The following is a 22774-nucleotide window of genomic DNA, read 5'->3' on the forward strand; positions in this document are numbered from 1 at the left end:
GTTCGCCTTGCGCTTCCGCCGCTTCCTGGGCGAGGTGCTGCATCCCGCGGGCTCTCATTGGGTGCTGTGCATTTCCATGAGCTCACGGACCAATGGAGGCCGAGTTCCGGCGGGGGCTGTCCAATGAGAGGCGGCGGGGGGCGGACCGCAGGGGCGGTGGCAGTGGCCGGGCCCCGTGCGCTCCATGGCGGCCGCCACCGGCCCCGACGAGGCGGACGAGGCGGTGCGGGGCACCTGCGAGGACGCGTCCGTCTGCAAACGGTACCGGAGCCAGGCCGGGCCGGTGTTCCCTGCGGCGGGGCTGGGCAGTGGGCGGGCGAGGCTCGGGCGTCTCCCGGGAGCGGTACTGTAGAAGAGCGGGAGCGGCCCCGTCCCGGTGCCGGAGCTCAGTGCGTGCGCCCCGGGCTCGATCGGCCGCAGGGCCCGGTCACGCTCGCAGCTGGTCCCGGTGTGTGCGTGGGTGAAGCCCCGGTGAGCAGCGGGGCGCTCCGGGAGCCGCGGTGCGCCCCGAGCTGCCCCAAACCCCGCCGGGCCCGTCCTGAGCCGGCCCGCGGCGCTGCCCCGGAGCGCTGCCCGGTGCTAACGGCGGGTTTGGGAGCTGAGGGAGAACCAGGCTGGCGGTTTTCCGTCTCCTTCCTTCTCCCGCCGGGATGGGCACTGGCAGGGGATGGGTGTCACTGCCCTGGTGTGTGAATTTAGCCTCTCTCTTTGTGGGGCTGTCCTTTGGGCTTTAGAGCAGCAGATGGTGTGTTGGGTGGAGAGTGTTCCTTGGGGAGTCAGCTGTAAAAGCCATAAGTTCTGTTCCAACAGAGCAGCGCTGTGCTGAACTGATGTGGCAGCTCTGGAATCAGTGCAAACCCCTTGTCATGTACAGCAGGTAGAAGTAAAGCCTCGCTTGTGTGCTTGAGGAGCTGGAGACAGACAGTTCATCTCCTGGGTCCCCCAGGAGGGAATATTTGAGATTTGGGTCTTTGCTCGCAAAATTTCATCCAGTAGTGAAGAGGCTATTGAAAGCATGCTTGTTGAACATGATAACAGCTAAAATTTCTAACTAAACTTTATATAACCTCTTAATTCAAGTAGTTCCACACATGGCACAGATTTTTAAACCGTGCCTGCATGTGCACGCCTAGGCCAGAGCGACCTATCCAGCCTGTGTATCTTTTAGGGTAAATTCTGGGGGCCTTATTTCATAATTCTCTCTTTTCCCTGCTGCTGCAAGGTTTGCTGTGAGTGTTGGCTACTGGAAGGACCCTTACATCCAGCATTTTGTGAGACAAGCCAAAGAAAGGAAGGCACCTGAGATCAACAGAGGCAAGTTGGAACAGGGATGGGGACACCTCACCTGTCCTGACAGAACCTCTGCACCCTGGGAGTTGGGGGGCAGGGAATATGTGAGAGAGTGAGAGGAGGTTTCTTCACAGCAGGAATCCCATCCATGCTGTGTCTGATCTTTTAAATATCAATCTGTGAGTCAAAACTCTCTTCCTTTGCTTTCTGGGTTCTGAGTGGGCTGTCTCTGTGTGTCCCAGTGTGGAGATCTCCTCACAGCAGTCAGAAATGTTGGTTTGACCCAGGACAGTTGGGTCTCTGCAAGTGTAGAATTATTCTGCTCTGCTTGAGGTGAAACTTGACTAAAACTTCTATTTACCCAAGGAGCTGGGTTTTATCAGTGCATGGCGTTTTGTTTGTAATTAAAAAAGAAAAACAAAAGCCCTTAGGTAGTTGAAAAGAGGGCATTATTGATCCTGCAGACTGCCTGGGGACCTTTCATGAGTGTTAACCATGGAGGCTGTGTGCCAGGGTGACTCCCCAGCTCTGTGTGTGCTGCAGGTTATTATGCTCGAGTGCACGGGGTCAGTTACCTGATCAAGGCTTTCCTGGAGAAGACAGAATGCAACTCTCAGATTGTCAATCTTGGGGCTGGCATGGACACCCTGTTCTGGAGGCTGAAGGTAACGAGGGCTGCAGGGCCAGGCCTGGCTGGGACATGGGGCTGGGGGACCCCTGAGGGGCTGCCCTGGGCTCTGCAGCCTGCCTCTGTGCCTCAGGGCAGCCCAGCAGGGGCTCCCACACAGCCCCTCAGTAGCTGGGGTGGGAAGGGACCTCTGGGGATCATGCAGTGCAGCCCCTGGCCAGGCAGGGTCACCTGGAGCAGGTGACACAGGAAGGTGTCCGGGTGGGTTTGGGATGTCTCCTGAGGGAGGCTCCACACCCTCCCTGGGCAGCTGTTCTGGGCTCTGCCATGTCAGGGCTCTGCTCTTTCCTCTGTCATGGAAAGAGGTTCTTCCTCATGTCAAGATGGAACTTGTTGTGTTTTAGTTTCTGGGCACTGCTCCTCATCCTGTCACTGAACAGAGTCTGGCACCGTCCTCTGACACCCCTGGGAGGGATTTGTGTGGATTGATGGGATCCCCTCTCAGCCTTCCCTTCTCCACACTGACCAGGCCCAGCTCCCACAGTCTCTCCCGATCACAGAGATGCTCCAGACCCCAAATCATCTCTGTGGACCCTCTCCAGCAGCTCCTTGTCTTTGGTGGGGATCAGGACTGGACCCTGCAGCTCTCCAGGGATGAGTGCAGGAGCAGGAGCACTCCCTGACCTGCTGCCACACTTTCCCCACGCCCCCTGGGATTCCAGTTGTGAGTTTATTTGTGTAAATCGTGGAATCACAGAGTGGTTTGGCTTGGAAGGGATCTGGAAAATCTTCCAGTGCCGTGGCAGGGACACCTTCCTCTATCCCAGGCTGCTCCAAGCCCTGTCCAGCCTGGCCTGGGGCACTGCAGGGCCCCAGGGGCAGCCCCAGCTGCTCTGGGCACCCTGCTCCATATATAACAGTGTTTGTGTGTGTGTAATTCATGGAAATTCAGTTACTCAGGGGTTGTTTGATGGTATCATTCTGGGTGAACACACCTCTGAGTGAATTGTCTTCTCACTAGCGTTTACATGGGTAAAGTTGGGTTCTGGAGGGAAGCCTGAGGAGCACTTTGCTTGGTCACAATTTATTGTATTCCATCAGTGGAAAGGAGACAATTCTGATTTTTTTTTTCCTGAGATGTGAAGCTTTTCTCTTACCTGCATTTCTATAAAAGCTCTGCCCAATCCTGTTTTGGTAACAGTGATTTTAAGAGCTGAAGTGGGGCCTGTAATTCCAGTTCTTTGTCCTTGCAGAGAGCAGGTGTGGTGTACTGAATGTGCAGAAGCTGGGAGGCAGTTCCTGGAGTGTTGAGTGCTGGTTTCATCTCAGGAAGCCACGGGGTGACAGCCAGCACGAGCAGCAGCATCCATCACAACGGGGCTGCTGCAAGGGACAGACTTGGCACAGCTTCTCCACCAGGCTGGGAAATCCTGCCAGCCTGGAATGAGGAGCTCTCTCCTCTGTGTAGTCCAGGCAGGCTGCTGTGCCTGTGCTCTGGCTGTGGGCTGGAGGGGAGCTGCAGTCTGGTCCCTGTCTGGGTGAGCCTGTGCAAAACCTTCCCGTTCTTCCCTTGGAAGGCTGGCCTGAAAATCCTGCTCAATGCTGTGGCAGTCTGCTGTGCTGTGCTCTCCCACAGCTCCAGAGCACAGGCTGGGTGTGTTCACTGAGCTGTGTCTGGGGTTAGAGTCCTTCTCCTCTCAGGGGACATCCCAGCCCCACCTGGACACGTTCCTGTCCCCTGCTCTGGGTGACCCTGCCTGGGCAGGGCCTGGACTGGATGAACTCCAGGGCTCCCTTCCCATCTCAGCTGTGCTGGGCCTCTGTGATTGCATCAAGTGACAAATGATTTCTTTAGCTCTTAGAGGGCATTCTGATGTCTCTCAGCTGGTTTTTGTTGGGTTTTAAGCTGTGGGACACTGTTACAGCACTGTTACAAATGGCAGTGCAGGCCAAACCAGAACTGTTCAGGATTTGAGGTTCTGTCTTGTCCTGTGCATGTAAAACTTGAGTGTCCCTAACTCTAGTGTCTTCCTGCAATTCCCAGGATGAAAATCTTCTCCCTAGGAAATATTTTGAAGTGGATTTTCCAATGATCGTTGCAAGAAAAATACATAATATCAAGTAAGTCTGTGTTCAGCTGTGCAGACTGGCTGCCAGCCAGGGCCATTATTTCATCTCTGCTGAGAAACTCTTCATGTTCTGGGGTGTGAGGGTGGGCAGGCCCTGGCACAGGTGCCCAGAGCAGCTGGGGCTGCCCCTGGATCCCTGGCAGTGCCCAAGGACAGGGCTGGGAGTGCCCTGGGGCAGTGGGAGGTGTCCCTGCCATGGCAGGGTGGCACTGGCTGGGCTCTGAGGTGGTTTCCCAAACCATTCCAGGACTGCCTGTAGAAAATAAAGGCTCATGGTGCAGGCAGGCTCTGCAGCCACTGTCCCAGCTGCAGAAGGGGGTGGCTGGAAGCTTTGGGGAGCCAGGCAGAGCTTGCTGTGTGGCAGGGACAGTGTCCTGGCAGTCAGAGGTGATGAAATCTTCTCTAACTGCTGAATTCCCAGATGTGCCTGTTCAGCTGGAAGCAGGACAGCTGGGAATGTCCTGTTGGAATGAATCCATCTTGGGTTATTGAGGACACGTGACAGAGTGCCTGGATTTCTCTTGAAAGGTTCTCTCAGAATTAAAGAAATTGTGTATAAAAGTCAGCTCCAACTTCAGCAGACTTGCAAAGGTTTTCCTTTCCAGCAGAGGGCAGAGATATTCCCTCAGCTGCTCTTGACACACACACACACACACACATATATATATATATATGTTAAGATAAAAGCTGTAAGCACACTGTTCAACAGGCTTAACTGCTCTGAGATGCTTCTTCCTTCTTCCCACAGATCAAAACCTCCCCTGTCAAAACCAATTATGGAATCCCATTCAGGGGACTCTCTTCTAATAGGTGAGTCATCTTCAAACTCAGTCAGTGATGTACTGCAGCACTTTTAAAACTTTTCTGATCATTTTGTTCTGCTATGTGGGCAGGCTTTTAATGTTTGAAATGCTGTTTGGACAGAGAATTGGGAGGGAAAAGAGGCTTTTTTCTTCTCTTACAGACTCCTGCCCATTTGTTCTGTGTCATGTTAGAAATGTCTTCTCTTTAAGTGGTTTTATTCTGGCAGAAAGTTGTTGGGTTTTTTCCTTTTCTCTCATATGTAGCTCCTTTTCTGTCACAGGAAAGGAAAAAGTGCTACAGAGAGGCATGGATACTGGATTAAAATATCTGTTGAGTGTTTATCTGCTTTCTGTCTCATTAGGAGCACAAATCTTTACATTTAGCAGAGTTTTCACAGCAGAAACACAGCCTGTACAGTCCAGGCTCATCAGCCAGTGCTGTTGGTTCCATTTTAGTATTTAAAGGATAATAATTTCAGGTGCTGTGATGTGGCTGTAGTCTCTTGGTTTCTCCCCTCACTAGGGAGCAGAAGGTTGTGTACTCCCATCCCTGGCCAGGGCTTGGGGCAGCCTGGGACAGTGAAGGTGTCCCTCCATGGCAGGGGGTGGCACTGGATGATCTCTAAGGTCCCTCCCAGCCCAAGTCATTCTATAATTGTGTGTTTGTGTCAGGAGCACACTTGAAAACCTTTTACCTGTGGGAAATCCCCTGGTTCCATTGAGCCCATGTTCTCAGTGCAGGTGCTGAGCTGTAGCAGCTGCCTGGGACAGTTCAGGAGGGGCAGCAATGCCTGCATGCCCCCAGCTCCTGCTCTGGGTGAGCAGTGTGACCCTGGCAGGGCCTGCTGGGACCCCTGTGCCCTTCCCTGGGCACAGCTCCAGCCCAGGCTCTGGGCACGTTCTGCAGGTTTTGCTGCTGCACGTTATTGCTCTTCCCTTCCCAGCCCTGCAGGTGTCCTTCCAAGGGCAGAGTTCTCCTTGGCCCCTCAAGCCCAGAGCCCCAGGTGAGAAGAGGGCTCCTGGGGACCCCTGGCTTGCAGCAGGCCCTGCTGGGGCACATCTGGCCCCGGGGGACCTGCTGCACCTGCACTGCCCCAGGGCAGCCCTGGGTCCCTGCTGGGCTGGCTTTGTGTTCCTGAGGAGCTGCAGCTCCATCTGGGGCAGCAGAACTCCTGCAGAGCTGCCAGCCTGCACTGCTGCAGTCTGTACAGCCTGCTGCCACTGCACTGGGCTCTGCTGGTGGGACTGGTTCCTCTGGAGCTGCTTCCCTGGGCTGGTGTTAGAGCTTCAGTCACAGCCTGCTCCCTGCTCTGGGGGCTCTGCTGCACTGGGAGCTTTGGGCTGTGGCAGTGGCCAGGACATGGGGGGATGCTGGAGGGGCTGTGGAGCTCCAGTCTGAGCTGCCCCAGCACAGGAGATCCAGTGGGAGCCCTGAGAACTCTGGCTTAGGGTCAGTTAAGGGAACTGAACTAAAGTGCCAGCAGGAGAGGTGCTGGAAGAAGTGGATAAAGCAAACAGATGAGCAGAGAGTTCTCACAGGTTTAAAGGGACTTGACAAGGAATTCCTCAGCTGCTGCTTGGTCTGTGCCCTCTCATTTACAACTCTCCAGCTGGAAGGCTGTGCCTCAGATGGCTCCAGGGGGGATCCAGGGAGCCCCAAGCCAGCAGGACTGATGTCCCTAGTGAGCAAATCATAGGAGCTCTGGCAGACAGCCTTAGTGGAACACAGGGAGGGTGTGCTGGGAAGGAGCCCCCGTGGCCTTGGAAAGGTCAGCTGTGCTTCCCAGCTCTGTTGGAGTTCTCTGAGTCAACCTAGCTGTTGGAAAAGGACATCAGCCCAGTGCCTGCATTTCAAGAATGTGTTTTGACTGTGTCCCGTGCCAAAGTGTGCCAAAGAAATGGCACAGTGGCTGTGGGGAGGGAATGGTTCTCATATGGATGAGGAGCTGGGATGGAGGGCGAGCATATGTTGTTCATTTTTGTTAGGGAGGAGAGGGAGATCTGTGCTTGAGGGTATGTTGTTGTTCAACACTAAGAAAAAATTGGGAAAATAGTGATTAGTAAGTGGCAGCTTGTTGGCAAATCCAAACTCTGAAGAGTGGTAAAGAACTGTAGAAGTATCTTGTGAAATTAGTGACTTGATGATGATTTCAATGTGGATTAATAGAAAGTGATGCACATGGGGGGGAAAACAGTTTGTGCCTCACATGTAAATGATTATTGCTGCCTTCCTGCAGGATCTGGGTATTAGAATAAATAGATGGATGAAAGTATGAGCTCAGTCATGGTCCAGGAATTCAAAGCAATTCCAAGTACTTTTGAGAAAGAGCTGGAAAACAACTTGGTGCCAGTGTTAGCAGATGTTTCCTCTCTTTGACTTTTCCCTTTGGAGCTGCTGTTGGCCTCTGGAAGGCTGGGCTCATCCCAGGGACACCTCTGCTCTGACCTGGTACAGGTGTTAGACCTGCAGTATTCTGGGATTACCACCTGGCACAGGGAGCAGCATGGCCAGGTGGGGAAAGGTTACTCAGGGTTTGGAATCCTGTCCCTCCCTGTGCCTGCCTCCCCACACCAGTCACACTCCTGCTCTGTACACCAGGAATGCTTTCTTTGGGCTGTTTGGAATTTTGGTTTGAGTCGTGCTGCTGTGGATTGGCACCACTCAGGCCCTCTCTCTGCTCACCCTGAGTCTGTCATGCCAGGACTGTTCCTTTGTGTGCCTCTCACACCTCCTGCCCTGTCTGGGCCAGCTGGGGCACTTGGTTCTTTCATGCCCAGACTTTCTTGTGGCCCAGTGTAGGTGTCAGGGGGCCTTGCAGAGCTGACCCTGGACAAGCTGAGGGTGTGGCAGTGCCTGCTGGAGTGAAGCTCGAGCTGGGGAGAGCAGGCTGCAGGGGCTGCTGCTCTGTAAAGCTGCCACAGATACCTTAGCACGAAAATCCTCGTGAAATCACTGGGAGTCAATAGTATCCTGCATGCTGGCTCTTGGAAAACCTCCAGGAAATTGTTGCACTGATGTGAGAAGAGAGTAAGAGGAGGAAGCTGAGTTCTTGAGGCAGAGGAAGAGCTTGGTGTGCCTGGAGGCTGCAGTGCTGCCCCAGCAGCTGGGTCAGGGCAGCAGGGAGGGCCTGGGGCCTCCCTCCAGCACAGCAGCTCTAACACAGCTGGGAAGAAAAGAGTCGAGGTGGTCAGGTCAAAAGGCAGCTCTAATCAGCTCCTGCTCACTTACTACAGGCTTGTCTTGTTCTGTGCCTGTGAAATCTGAGCCACCTGTGCTCTTACCTGTGTGCCAGAGCCATGGACAATATCCACACAGGTTGGTGTGTGCCCAGGGCAGAGCATTCTCTGTTGATCATCCCTGGAGAGCTGAACCTGTGCCCTGGCTGGGGGAGGTGGGTGGGGGCTCATCCTTCCCCCCTTCCCCATCCCCTCCCTTGTATTTCTCCAATTAAATCTGAGTTTGGTGTGAGGGTTTCTCAAACCTTCATTTCAGCCAAGTACAGAGAGGATCTTTGGCTGAGGGTGAGCAGCACACAGACCCCCAGGGCAGCTCTGGAGGAGAACACCCAACCAAACAGCCTCACTGAAAAACAGCACGAGGTGCTGGGGCCTGGTAGGAATTAGTGCCTGGAGTGTGGGATTGGCAGTGGTTTAAGCCACCAAATGTCACTGGCTGTGCCAGCACTGGGGCAGCTGGCCTGAGCCACAGCACTGCAGTGAGACCGAGCAGAGGGGTTTGAACACACACACAGAAGCAGTTCAGGTTAAACAAACTCTTGTTCTCAGAGGAAATCAATGGGGACCACGTGAGCATGCTGCCAAGCTGGAACTGGGTTTTCCTTTTCCAGCTGCCCTGTGGATGGGCAGGAACTGTGAAATCCATTTGCAGCAAGGCTGCTCAGCCTTGGGCAGCACATTGCTCACTTCACTCTTCACAGAACATCCTGAGTGGGAAGGGACCCTCAGGGAGCATCCCAGTCCAGCCCTGCCCTGCCCAGCACGGCCCCAGGAGCCCCCAGCCCTGCAGGAAGGGAGGGCTTGGTGCCAGAGCGTGTCCCAGCAGGTTTTGGGATGTTTGTGGATGGATTGTGGCCTCCAGGCTGGGGACAGTGGCAGTTCCAGCTGTCCCCAGCTGCCACTGCCCTGCAGTCAGTGTGTGCTCCCTAAGGGGGAGGTGATGGAGCAGTTGAGGTTTGCCTAGTTAAGTATGATCAGAGTGAAAAGGGGGAAGTTTAGGTGAGATTCTGAGGAGAAACCCTTCCCTGGAGGGTGGGCAGGCCCTGGCACAGGTGCCCAGAGCAGCTGGGGCTGCCCCTGGATCCCTGGCAGTGCCCAAGGCCAGGCTGGAGCAGCCTGGCACAGTGGAAGGTGTCCCTGCCATGGCAGGGGTGGCACTGGGTGGTCTCTATGGTCCCTTCCAACCCAAACCAATTCAGGGTTTTGTGATAAAAATGCTCAAATCAGTGAGCTGTGAGCAAGGCACGTTTACTTCCACCTTGGAGTGTTTGTGCTCCTTCTCTCCTGGATCACTTAGAAAGTTTGGTGGTTTATTTCTGGCTTTTATTTCTTTCTTTATTGATGTATTTGTGTGACCCAGCCTCTGAAGCTGGACAGGGAGCTGGCATTAATTCCCTCCTAATTGTGGTGGCTGACGCTCGCTGTGCCGTATCCATGGACAGAAACCAGTCCCTATTTAAACACTTCCCTGTGTGTGGTGGGGTTTTTGGGTGGCTTTTTTTGATGCCATTATCATGGCCTTGATGTAATCACTTAAATAGAAGGGTGTGGGAAGTAGTAAAGCTATTACAGAACATGCACATGGAAAAAGCCTTGACTCAAAATGTTGAATCATTCAACATGCTGCACAAGTTTTTTTTCTCTTTTCTTCCCTTGTAACTCTCTTTCTGAACTGTTGCTGATTCCTGGATCTGCTCCCGAGTGTTGCTGGAATGGCAGCTATTTTCCTTGCTAGTGCCACTTCCAAACCAAACAGAGATTCATCCTCTGGGCTGTTTGATCACTGCTTGTTGGAGTCATTGGGAATCCCACACTTGTCCCCAGCTGTTTTGTTCCCCTCTCCTGAAGTGGAAACCCCTTTCATCCTGCCCCTTCAGCCACTTCTCTGCTCACTCAGGCTGTGCCAGGGGAGGCTCAGGTTGGACAGCAGGAGGAATTTCTCCATGGAAAGGGTGGCCAGGCACTGGAGAGGGCTACCCAGGGAGGTCTGGAGTCCTCTCCAGAGCCATCCCAGTATTGTGCAGGACTTTGGCTCTGGCTGGCTTTGATGGATACTTGGGAAGTGCCTCCTCTGGGCACTGGGCTCCTCTGGGTGCTCATTGCTGCTGGGTGCCACAATCACTGATGGCAAGAGGCTCTGCTGCTTCCTCCCAGCTGTGGCAGGATGGCAGGGGCTCCTTGGACTCTGGATTTATCCCTCCCTCACGGTGGGGAGCACCCACAGAATCCTGTTATATCCCAGGGGAATATCAGCAAAATCAGAATATCCTCTCTAATTTGACTCTTTCCTTAAATACCACCACTAAATCATACCAGAAGTCCAAATGATAACTTTTTTTGGCCCCAAGTCTCTGGCTGCTCCCCATATTTATTATATAACTACATATTCAGTTCATTTATATAGCTATATCTGCTGTTAATATTTGAAATATTGCCACTTAGCTTAGTTTTCCAGAAATTGATGTACTTTTATGTAGTTCCTATGTACATGGGGCAGTCTGAGAAGGCTCCCCAAACAAAACAAAAACCCTGCCTTTAGTCTTGCCATTTTTCTTCTCTCTGCATTGCTGGAAACCATGGTAACAGCTGGGCTAACCTCTCTGCTTCAGCGTGGCTGCAGAGGCAGAGGAGGCTCGGTGCAGGGTCTGGTGGTGATGGAGCACTGGAAAGCCCAGCCAGGAGGGGAATTCATGGTTTGGAAAGAAGAGTTGGCTGCTCACAGCTTGGTGTAACAGAGCTCCCAATTCATGTGCTCCTGTGCAGGGTTTTTGATTGATAACTCCACATCCCTCTCCACATTTGCCTTGCAGATTCCCACAGCCTGGACTCCAGTCGATATTCCATAGTAGGAGCAGACCTCCGCTCCTCCTCAGATCTGGAGGAAAAGCTGAGGAAGCACAGCTTGGACACACAGTAAGATCACAGGGCTTTAACTGGCTTTTGGGGGTTTTTCAGTGGGGCTCGTGGAAGCCCTGGGCCAGTGGCAGGTGTCCCTGCCATGGCAGGGGGGGCACTGCCTGGTCTCTGGGATCCCTCCCAACCCAAACCATTCCAGCATTCTGTGATTTCTGAGTTTCAGCTCTCCAGTTCTTTCCTGTGGCCTCCTCTTAAACCCCTGTTGCTTCCTAAACATTTTGGTGGGGCTGCAGTGGCGTCCTTGGGATCTGAATCCCAAAGCTCCCCTGGGTTCTCTTGTTCAACACGAGGCTTTGGGGGGGCAGGAGTTGAGTTTCTGAGTGGATGATGGACAGACCTTTCAAATGGAAGCAATATAAATAGCAGCGATCTGGCTGGGTGGGAGAGAGCATATGGGGAAGCAGAATGCATCAAATTGCCATTTAATTCTTTACACTTCCATCCTCTGAAATGTTGCCTTGCTTGCCTACATTGCTGCTCCTTGTGGAATTTCTCCTGCTTCTAGTGACTTTTTTTCCCCTTTCATTCCAGCAATTAAAAGCAAACTCAATAATTGAGAAGAAAATCACTTGTGTAGATGTCTATTTTTGTTGTTTTGTGGATGGAGGGGGAAGAGGCAACGTGCAAGCTATGGATTACATTTTGTTAGATAATAATATGTGAAGATTGTTTTACAGATACTGAACAAATTTGTCTAATTAAAATTCTTCCTAGAACTTTTTTTAAAGAGAAAACTTTTTTTTTCCTGTTTGTAATTAATGCCTGATTTCACTGATCTCTACAAGACTGTGAGCTGTGTGTACAGGGCACAAAGGGAATTGTAACACACCCCAGTTCCTGCTGTCAGAGAGGACTTAGAGAATGCACAGTGTTCTGTGCTCAGGGCTGGCTTTTGGGGAGATTGATCCCTAAAACCTCTGGTTCACAGGAGGCTCCTGTGGTTCATTAATTCACAGCTGCCAGAGAGCCCAGTTTGAGTCAATGTGATGAAGAGATTTCATTCAGTCTTCAGAGTCTAGTTCATAAAAGATGGAGCTCTTTCAGGAAACTGTGCAGACATGGAGTGACTTGCTTGCTCACAATCCTTAGCAGATTTTTCTTGTTCCTGTGCTGGAAATCATGTTCTGCTTTGGTTTTGTTTTACAGTTTGCCAACGCTGCTGGTGGCCGAGTGTGTGCTGGTTTACATGACCCCCCAGCAGTCTGCAAGCCTGCTCAAGTGGGCAGCAAGCACCTTCCCCGTGGCCATGGTTATCAATTATGAGCAGGTAGAACCAAAGGGGCATTTTTAGACCTGCATTGTTGTCATTAAAATTGCTCTCGTAGGTGGGAGTTGCTGAGGAATGAGAGTGGGCCATGTCCTTTTGTAGAAACAGCAGTTTCTGCTGAATTTCTGGAGTAATGTGTTTTAACTTGTAGCTTGGTTAGCTCATTGTAGAGAAAATACAGCTATTCTGAAAGACAATTTCTGGACTATGTTGAAGCAAAATAATTGAGACTTAATCCATACGTGGAAAAAACCATAGAATATTGATTTAGCTAAAGCAGAGCAAAAAGAGCCGATGCTGAGTGCTGGCTCTGGCTGTATAACATTACATAATTACCTCTGTGTTCTTTGGCAAAGTGGAGCAAAAATCACATCAGCATGAACTCTGCTGCTCCTGTGGAAGTAAAGCACTGCCTCGGGGCAGCTAGGTGGCTCCAGGAATTGGTGACAGGATCTTCCAAGCTGCAAATCCCTGCTGGAGAGCTGAGCCGAGGGGCTGGGAGCTGCAGCAGAGGCAGCTGTGCTGCCAGCCCCGGGCTCCCTGGGGCAGGGGCACTGGCACCCCGTGCACTTTGTGATGCAGGCAGTGCCAGGTTTGGCAGGCTGTGCTGTGTGGGAGGGGAGCACTGCTGTGTCCTTGTGTCCCAGGTGAACATGAGGGACCGCTTCGGGCAGATCATGATCGAGAACCTGCAGCGCCGGCACTGCAACCTGGCTGGGGTGGAGCTCTGCAGCTCCCTGGACTCCCAGGTGAGGGGCACAGGGCTGACCCTGAGCTTTGCTAACCTGCCTGCAGTTCTGAGTGTGCCCTGGGGCTCAGCAGGGACCAGGGCAGGCTGGGGCAGGCACTGAGCCCTTTGCTGGCAACGTTACCGTGGGGTCGGGGCATGGTTTGGGTTGGAAGGGACCCTAAAGCCACCCAGTGCCACCCCTGAAATGGCAGGGACACCTTCCACTGTCCCAGGCTGCTCCAAGCCCTGTCCAGCCTGGCCTGGGACACTGCCAGGGATCCAGGGGCAGCCCCAGCTGCTCTGAGCACCTGTGCCAGGGCCTGCCCACCCTCCCAGCCAGGAATTCCTGCCCAATCTCCCATCCATCCCTGCCCTCTGGCAGTGGGAGCCATTCCCTGTCACTCCATCCCTTTAAACAGTCTCTCTCCATGTTTCTTGTTGGCTCCTCCAGGTCCTGGCAGGCCACAGTTAGGTCACCCCAGAGCTTCTCTTTGCTAGCTGGATGTCAGTGGTTGCACAAAACCTCGTGGGCAGAGCCCAGCCCTGCCTGGCCCTGCAGAGATCACAGCACTCGCTTAGGGAGCAGTCTGGGAGCTCTTCAAAGGACAGGTCAATCCCAGTGAGGTGCTCAGGGGGAGAAGCTGGCCTCTGGTGCTTGCCCTGGAGGCCTGGGGGAGCTGAGCTGCCCTTGTTTTCCAGAGGGAGCGGCTGCTGGGAAGTGGCTGGGACAACGCCCATGCCGTGGACATGATGAAGGTGTACAGCTTCCTGCCACAGGCTGATGTCAAAAGGTACCACTTGTGGGCCCCAAGGCCATCCTCAGATGCCATTTCCAAGGTGCTTCCCATGCACCTGGCATCCCCTGGTGCTGCCCAGGGGGGCACAACCCTCCTGAGCCTGAGGCTCTGCAGAGCCCCCAGGATAATGCCTGGACTGATGATCCAGAGGGTGAACACTGCCAGGAGCTGGCTGGGAGTAGTGATGGCTTATTTGGGTGTGACAGAAAGCATCTCCTGACAGGAATTTGCAGATGGGAGATGCCACGGAAATTGGTGAGTTTTTGCAGTCCCCAAGATGTTCCTTGTGAAGATTTTGGCTGGGGTTAGACCATGACACGTTGAAATCATGAGGGGGAGACTGCTGGGTCTGCAGAACTCAGAGCAGGGACTAAAGGCTGTTTAACAGTCACTGCTCTGCCTGGAATTTGTTCATATTCTGCATTAAATGCTAAACAGTGGGAAATTTTGAGGAGTAAGTTCTTAGGGATGTAATGTGAAATGTGAATTGCTGTGAGTCATTCATAGTTGGAATTAGCTGAGCAAGTTACCTTGGTCAAAATATTCACCTGTGGGGGTTTCTCAGAGCCTGGAAGTGAACAGGTGAGAGTGGAAATCAGAGGTGGTTTAAATAGGAACAGGGGTGTGTGGTGGGACCATATGGCACTGGTGGAGACACAGAGCTCGTGCTTTCTCTGCAGCATTTTTGGCTACCCTGGATCTGTTCAGCTCCTTGCACTTGTTCCACATGCCAGGAAATAGGGTTATGTAAACTCTGTCCTCCAGAATCAGTGAGGCAAATGCTTTTTCTTTAGAAAAGTCTTTCCCAGAGTGCTCCTCTGCAGCACCTCACACCTGGGAGTGCACTGAGGAACTTTTGCCCCTTAGAGCCTCAGTGGTGTTTGTCAGGGGTTACCCAGATGAGCCCTGGAACAGGGAATTCCAGGGATGAGGAGTTGGAAGCACCCTGTGGGTCACCTGTTCCATACATTGGCATCATGGACAATACCTGTAATTATTCCCTGCAGAGCTGACTGCTTTTCTGGCCACAGTTCTCACTCCCATGGAGTGAACAATTCAGTAAAAATTCTGCTGAGAGTCCAGCTCAAATCCCGACCTTTATTTTATTCCTGCAGAATAGAAGCCCTTGAATTCCTGGATGAAAAGGAACTGTTTGAGCAGCTCATGCAGCACTACTGCATCTGCTGGGCTTCCAAGGACAGCAGCAACCTGGGTAATGTCCTCCAGGCCCTGGGAATGTGCTGTGGGAGGGCTGGGATGTTACAGCAGGTACCTCAAACCCCCCTGTCCAGGGCTCTGCTGCTCCTCCCTGGGCTGGGAGCACCTCCCAGCTGGGCATTGCTCCTCCACAGCCTTTGCAGGGTTTCTGGGCATCCAAGTGGGAAGCCTGTCCAGTACAGGGGAGCTGGAATTTTTCCACCAGAAGATGCAGTGTGGGCTCCTTTAAATAACTGCCTGCTGTATCCCATCAGTGCTAATTGAAAGGTTTACAAATCCCATGCATGGGAAGTGCCATATGGGCACACGGTATATGAAGGCACAGTGTCCTGACAACACAAAAATAAATTTGTATTGCTTATCCCAGCCTTCTCTGCACTGTCCCCATTTGCAGCCATCTGACACTGAAGTTTTCCTCGCTGCTTTCTCCCCAGGGAAGAATATTCCCTCTGAGATGAGCTCTTCTACCTGTTCTTTTGTTCTTAAAATTCTGTCTCTCCTGGACTGGGATTTCTAGGAAGTCAAAGAGAGAGACTTGATTTAGGTTTTCTGTAGCATTTGGGTGTTGCTGCTGCTCCAGAAATGATAAAATGAGGGGAATTGTTGCTTGGCTGAGGCATGGATGGCCACAGCCTCTATTTGTCCAGATTACAGAGACAGCTCTGCTGCAGTCACAGTTTGTCTCTACTTCTGGCTGCAATTTCAGGACTTCAGTCTTTCCAGAAAAACTCTGCCTGCCACTTGAATCCCTTCCTCCCCTTCATCCTCTCTGCCCTTTCCCTGCTCCTGACCGAGTACCCAAGAGCAGATTTTATTTATTGACTGCTCCCCAGCAAATGGGAATAGATCTGGTCTCTGCAGCCTGGCTGGGCAGCACAGCCTCTGACAGAGCTGCTCAAAGGAGATCTTCAAATAAAAACTGGTACAGGAGCTCCTCAGCACCCTGCTGCTGCTGTGGCAGAGCTGCTGCTTGTGCTGGTGCTCTCCTGAATGCTCCAGAGCTCTGAGCTCCAGAGCCCAGGTTCTGCCTTGGATCTCTTCAGGCTGAAAGTGGTGACTGGAGCACCCAGCCCGTGGTAGAGGAGCTAAGGCCCAAAAGTTCACCTGCTCCAGTTTTGGGGGTCTCAGCACTGTTCCTTGCTGGGATTAGGGAAAGGACAGTTTGGGGAGCTGAGGCTGAGGTGTCCTAGCAGTTACAAAAGATCTCAAAGGGGATAATCGAGTGTCCAGTGGACATGGCTGTGCCTTAATCTCAAGCAGGGCTTTTTTATCCTGTGGGAATTTACTGCCCTCATGAATGGTACTTTGCTCTGCTTTCTCTTCCTCATTTCGTGGGCAGACCCTGAGGTTCCTGAACAACATTCATGTTGTTCCTTCTGCCATGAATAATTCCAGTGCTCCTGCAAATTGACTTCATCAAATCAATTGCTGCATCACAATCAGAAAAGGGTTAAAAAGTACAGCCCAACCTGTTTCCTGCTTTCCTCACACCAAATCCTTTATGTTTCAGTTTAAAAAAATGAAATAACTCTGAAAGCATCTTTCCTGCTGTGTAAGGGACCTTGGTGCAGTGAGGGTAAGAATAAACCTTCCTTTCTTGCCCCAAATCCCTCTTTGTCTTCACTCAGGTCTGGCAAACATCGACTTCTGAGGGCTGCAGGGAGGGAGCCCTGGGGAGCTCAGGGCTCAGGCCAGGACCTGGAGAGGATGGATTTGCACGTGCCAGCCCCGGGCTGTGGCTGGGACACTCCTGGTGCTGCTGCTGGGACGGCCTGGAGCCTCTGGGTGGATTCAAGGAACATTTTCTGTGGGCAGGACTTGCCCCCCGTTCCCACTGTTCGACAGTGGACTTGCACAAGGTGTCAGTAACTCCTGTTCAAAGCTTGCCTTCCTTAGTTTAAAACTGAAAGTCAGGTGTTCTTGGGTTCTTTGATTTGCCTCTTGTGTGTTTTTGTGGCTGTGTAACACGTGTTTGTGGCAGGAAGCTGGGGCTGGCTGAGCAGGAGGGAATTCTGTGCGTTTCTGTTCTGCCCAGGTCTCATTTGGATGAAGTGTTCTCTTCTCCAGGCTTCAGTGCCCTGCAGGGCTGTCACTGCTGGGAGCTCTGGAGGGGGAGGGTGGAGGAGGAGGGGGGCCCTGAGTGTGTTCAGTGATGTACAAGAAACTGGAGAAGAGACTTGATTTAACTGGGAAGGGCTTAGCTTGTGGTTTCAGCACTGGCATGCTGAAGAAAGAAATGAATCTCAATTTGCACTGCTTCTGGTAGTATCTTTACACCAGTTCCTCCTTCTCTCTTTCCCCTAAAAAGAAGCAAAACAAAATCCCAACAGCAATGAAAACCCTTGTCCTGTTGTTTGAAATTGAATCTTGCAACCTTCCTATGAGAAAAATAATAAATGTTTAGTATTTATAATTTGTCTCCTATCTTCCTTGCTAGACATGAGCAGTTTCTAGCTGGTTTAGTGACATTTTTCCTCTCTGGCAATGCCTCACCAGGAGTATTTTTTAAAGCAGCTGCTGGCAGGGGTGCCCAGAGCAGCTGGGGCTGTCCCTGGATCCCTGGCAGTGTCCCAGGCCAGGCTGGACAGGGCTGGAGCAGCCTGGGGCAGGGGGAGGTGTCCCTGCCATGGCAGGGGTGGCACTGGGTGGGCTTTGAGGTCCCTTCCAACCCCAACCCTTCTGGGATGCTGTGAAATGACCTTTCCTTCAGGGGTTAAAAATGACCCCAAAGCCCAGCCCTGCCCCACAGCCCCTCTGCCCTGCAGGGCCCTTCCTGAGCAGCCTCTGATGCCCAGAGGCACCGACCCTGTCCTGCTCCTCCTTGGGAATGAAGTGAGGAACTCCGAGTTGCACAAAAGCCCATCTCTGCTCTCAGTTTGATTTTGGCCAGACCCCCTTTGGGGCCATGTTCCCTGAGCCTCCTGCAGCATCCTTCTGAGTGGGAGCCAAGCTGGAGTGTACCTGCCCTGGAGCATCCAAATCTGTTCCTTTGGAGCTGGTTCCCTGGGGAGCACCCCCTGGGCTGGTGCACTTCTCATCTCAGAGGAGCACAGCTCTCTGCAGGGATGTCCTGGGCTCCATCAGTCTCTTGTGTCTTTTTTGTCATGATTTCATCCCTTTGTGTTCAGGAATAATGTCTCTGCTAGCGTGAGGCAGATCCTGGTGCTCACCAGTTCTATTTTGGGTGCCTGGGTAATTTGCAGCCCTGGAGCATCCCTGCTGCCCTGGTGGGAGGCACCAGCCTGTCCCCTCCCAGCTCCTCAGCATGCAGCTGGAGAAGGGGAATCACTCCTGCCAAAGCTCTCACAGAGCCTCTCCTGGGTGCTGCCAGCAGTGCTGGGGAAATCAGGTCCCCTTGTGCCCCAGGGTCCAGCAGCACGGGAGGAGCGTGGCTCCCTGGCAGCTGCTGGGGGAGGGCAGGGTGGGCAGGGCTGTGCTGCCTGGAACAGACCCAGAACCCCTTCACCTCTCTCTGGGGACTCTTGGGGTGTGCAGGGAGCTGCTGGGAGCCTGCTGCCTCGGGAAGCTTGTCCAGGCAGGAGAGGTTCCAGTTCTGTGCCTGCTGCTGCTGCCTCGGGGTGAGTGACCCCTGCCCGTGCCCTGGATCTCTGCCTCTGCCTCCTGCTCCAGCCTGGCCTGTTCCTGGGAGATTGCTACTGATGGGGCAACAGAATTCATCTCTGGGACTCACAGAATGCTTCAGACTGCAAGGAGCCTTTAAAGCCCACCCAGTGCCACCCCTGCCATGGCAAGGACACCTCCCACTGTGCCAGGCTGCTCCAAGCCCTGTCCAGCCTGGCCTGGGGCACTGCCAGGGATCCAGGGGCAGCCCCAGCTGCTCTGGGCACCTGTGCCAGGGCCTGCCCACCCTCCCAGGGAAGGATTGTGTCCAGAGAGGCTGGAGAGGAACCTGCTCAGGATGGGCTCCCCAGAATGGGGAATGGGATGGGAAGCTTTGCTCAGGAGGAGGCTGGTCCTGTGTCCCTGGAACAGTCAGGCAGTGCTCCTGCCACTGACTGTTCCACCAGGAGCTCCTCCTGGCTGCCCACACTCACTGCTGGCTGTGGATCCTTGCTCTGGGTGCTGGCCCTGCCCTGCACCTGTGTCCATCCACGTTGCCCATCCCTGAGCATCGCCTGCTCGCTCTGCACAGGTGGATACAAGGAGTTGCCTTCCAGAAAGTTCCATTATCTAACTGGCAGGGCTTGCCCAGCTTTAGGAGCTGAAGGAAAAGCAGTGCTTGGCTCAGGGCATGGTATTTCAGCCCCTCTGCAGAGTGACCAGCTCCCCATTCCAAGTTTATACAGTTTTTCAGGTGCCTGGGCACAGGAGAATGTGGTTTTTGAGGATGGAGCTGTGGGTGGGCTGGCAGGACAGCCAGGGGCCAGGTCCTTGCAGGGAAGATGTGCAGGGCTGGGGGGACCAGGAGCATCCACCCCTTCTGGGGGAGCTTGGTGGATTTTAATGCTAACCAGAATTAAGGATGTGAAACAGCAGAATTAAGGTCTGGATGGCTTCATCCTCCTCGGGTGGTGATTTTGCCAGCTCAAACGCCAGTCTGGGCTGCAGGACTGACACAAATCCGTCCCTGCTCGGCAGCAGGCAACGCTCAGCCCGCCTTGGGGATCCCTGGAAATTTCCATCTGCTCTGAGGCAGCGACTGGGAGGAAAGCTCTTACACAACGAGGGCTCTGTAAAGGGCACAGGTCACCTCACCTGTGCCACAGCTACGAGCTGCAAATCGTTCTGCAAGTTCTCTTTCAGCCCCGTTGTGTAATCCCAGGGACTCTCCGAGATAACTCGGAGATAAGGCAGTGTCAGAGGAGCTGCCCTGGTTCTTTATGGCTCTCTGAAAGAGCTGACCCCGTGCTGGATTTGCGGGGTCTTTCCTTGCAGCACCACGCTGTGCAGCACCAGAATACTTTGGAATGACTTTTTTATAGATGCCAGCTGGAATGCTGGTGTTTAAAATGTACCAGCACCCATTCACAGAGAGCACTTGAAGCATTTCAAGAGCATGGAGTGACAGGAAAAGGGGAATGAATTCAAACTGACAGAGAGGAGGTTTAGATTAGATTTTAGGATGAGATGCCTCCCTGGGAGGGGGGGAGGCCCTGGCACAGGTGGGTTTCAGTGCCCCTTCCAGCCCAAACCATCTGGGATTCTGGGACTGAGTGTTAGCAGCACTCAGTGGTGTTCTTCAGCGTGTGCCTAAGTGCTTTTTGCAGTTTGGGTGGTTTGGGTTGGAAGGGACATGGGAGATCACCCAACCCTCAGATCTGGTTTTCCCTAGAGAGCCTCCCTGGGGTGCCTTGGTTTGCATGGGAAAGCAAAGGGAGGGTGGCAGATCTGCATGGTGAACTGAGGAGTGAAGCACGGGGGTGGATAAATAGGGGTGCTCTGGCTTTCCTGCCCAGGTGGATGGGTGAGGGAAACATTCTCTGTGGTTCCTAAAAACCATTTTTGGAAGCCTTGGCTTGCTTGGTGCCACCACTTCCTGTACTAATTGACACAGTTGCTATTGTCACTTATCTAACAAATCGGTGCAAGCCCAAACAAGGACAAAAATAAGTGTCTGCTGATAGGAACAGATTTATCTGTTCTCATCCCCACGCCTTTTCCCACGGGCAGAGTTTCCGTGTGTCTCGCTGAGCAAACCTTGGTGCTGAGGATTCCATCTCCTGCTCGGAGCAGGGCTCTGCCCCTGGCATCGTGGGGGCACCTCTGGGCACCAGGCAGGTGCTGAGAATGAGCTGCCCCCAAAGGGAAACCCTTCCCTCGAGGCTGAGCTCCTGTCCAGCCCTGTTTCTGGCCTGTGCTCAGCAGTGATGGGAGCCTTTGTTGCCTGAATGTGGAGCATTTCCTCTGAAGGCTCAGGCAAACATCCCCGCTCCCCAAAGTGGTAAATGTTTAAAAGCCAAGGACAGGGGGTTAATCCTTGCGGTGGGCTGTGACCTTGCCGTGCTCTGGGGCCACCACTGAGCTGGGAGACAGAGCATGGGCACGGTGGCACCACCCCGGGCAGCTCCTGCTCCAGGAACAGCCAGCAGCCCCCTGGCTCAGCCCCCTCGCTGCCTCTTCCTGGCCAGGGAGGGGTCCTGGGGCTCCTGGGGCTCACCCACGCTGCTGTGGGTCTGGGGTCTGGGGTCTGGGGTCTGGGGTTTGGGGTTTGGGGTCTGGGGTCTGGGGTCTGGGGTCTGGGATCTGGGATTTGGGGTCTGGAATCTGAGATCTGGGATCTGGGGATCTGGGGTATGGGGATCTGGGGTCTGAAGTCTGGGGTCTGGGGTCTGCGATTTGGGGCCTGAAATCTGAGATCTGGGGTCTGGGGTCTGGGATCTGGGGTCTGGGGTCTGGGATCTGGGGTCTGGGGTCTGGGATCTGGGGTCTGGGATTTTGGGTCTGGAATCTGAGATCTGGGATCTGGGGATCTGGGGTATGGGATTTGGGATCTGGGGTCTGGGATCTGGGGTATGGGATTTGGGGTCTGGGGTCTGGGATCTGGGGTCTGGGATTTGGGGTCTGGGATTTGGGGTCTGGGGTCTGGGATTTGGGATCTGGGGTCTGGGATTTGGGGTCTGGGGTCTGGGATTTGGGGTCTGGAATCTGAGATCTGGGATCTGGGGATCTGGGGTCTGGGGTCTGGGATTTGGGATCTGGGGTCTGGGATTTGGGGTCTGGAATCTGAGATCTGGGATCTGGGGTCTGGGGTCTGGGATCTGGGGTCTGGGATTTGGGGTCTGGGGTCTGGGACAGCCCAGCTCCTGGCAGTGCCTGCATGGTGCCGTGGGAGCTGCTGCAAGGAAGGACCAGCTGAAATCTGGATGTTACATTAATCTCTCATGATAAACACCCCAAAAATAAATGAAATCTGGATTCCTTCTGCCCAGGTTCAATTTCTTCCCAAGGGAGCCCTGGGCTGGTCGTGCTGGGAGCTGAGGTGACAGATGGGTTCCATGGACCTGTTGGAAGCTGGCCCTGGGACATGGTGCTCTGTGAGCTGATGGGATTGAGTCAGGTCCCGGGGGTCCCACGGGTCTGGGGTCCATGGGGGCCCCAAAGGCCAGGCAGACCCAGCTGTCACTCTCCACATCCCAGCTGTATCCGTGAGCTGATGCCAAGAGCTCTTGGCTGTGGGAAGCAAGCTCTTGGGGGGGCAGTGGGGGCTCATTTAGAGGTGCCTTTACTGGGATTCTCCTGCCTGACCCTTGTCTGTGGCGTGGCCACAGGGACAGGCCAGTGGAAATTTCCTTCCCATCCCCAGGGCCTTGTGACAACACCATAAACCAGGCTGGCCTTCTTCACCCTGCTGACAGCAGGGAAGAGCTCCTGCAAACCCCAGTGCTCAGCAGCACCACAAGCACGGGGCTGCAGGAGTTGCTCAAGGCTCAGGGCCCATCCCTGCAGGGCTGGGCTGGTCCCTGCCTGGGTCCTGGCCCATTCCTGCTGCTCCCAGAGCTGCCCTGGCAGTGCCCTGGCAGTGCCCATCTCTGGGGAGGGGTGACACTGATCCCTCCCAGCCAGTGCTCCAAATCTGCCACATCTGCATTCCTCCAGCCCCAGCCCAAAGCCCTCCCAGTGGACCCTTGCTGGTCCTGCTGGGAGCTGTGGGCTGGGATGTGCTGCTGCCTGGGGGTCCCCCCTGCTCCCCCTGCCCTGGCTGAATCTGCTGTTCCAGGCAGTGATCCCTGCTGGGATGAGGAGGATTTGGGGAGGGTTTAATCAATGTTTGATCAATGCCAGCTTTTGCAGTGGCAGG

The 22774-nt window shown here is 53.8% G+C and overlaps 1 protein-coding gene across 2 annotated transcripts; it reads left to right on the top strand.

Annotated features, from left to right (window-relative positions):
- Positions 1-105: 105 nt before the first annotated feature.
- LCMT1 (leucine carboxyl methyltransferase 1) lies at positions 106-17428 on the top strand. 2 transcript variants are annotated; one of them, XM_059861643.1, is made up of 11 exons: positions 106-261; positions 1223-1314; positions 1834-1955; positions 3963-4039; positions 4796-4857; positions 10898-11000; positions 12150-12270; positions 12918-13019; positions 13700-13791; positions 14913-15010; positions 16644-17428. In XM_059861643.1, exons 1-11 carry the CDS (start codon positions 185-187, stop codon positions 16664-16666), a joined length of 969 nt encoding a protein of 322 aa, XP_059717626.1. In that variant the 5' UTR covers positions 106-184; the 3' UTR covers positions 16667-17428. The 2 variants fall into 2 exon arrangements, with proteins under 2 accessions (XP_059717626.1, XP_059717627.1); XM_059861644.1 differs by lacking the exons at positions 14913-15010; positions 16644-17428 and having other exon boundaries at positions 13452-13790.
- Positions 17429-22774: the final 5346 nt, after the last annotated feature.

Source organism: Haemorhous mexicanus, chromosome 17 (assembly GCF_027477595.1).
Source record: "Haemorhous mexicanus isolate bHaeMex1 chromosome 17, bHaeMex1.pri, whole genome shotgun sequence".
NCBI lineage: Eukaryota > Metazoa > Chordata > Aves > Passeriformes > Fringillidae > Haemorhous > Haemorhous mexicanus.

What these genes read in the sequence shown, in the direction of transcription:
- LCMT1 (XM_059861643.1), top strand. Translation starts at nt 185, where the DNA reads ATGGCGGCCGCCACCGGCCCCGACGAGGCGGACGAGGCGGTGCGGGGC. An exon ending in AGGGGACTCTCTTCTAATAG is followed by an intron (nt 4,858 to 10,897) that starts GTGAGTCATCTT and finishes TTTGCCTTGCAG; the next exon opens with ATTCCCACAGCCTGGACTCC. An exon ending in TGGTTATCAATTATGAGCAG is followed by an intron (nt 12,271 to 12,917) that starts GTAGAACCAAAG and finishes CTTGTGTCCCAG; the next exon opens with GTGAACATGAGGGACCGCTT.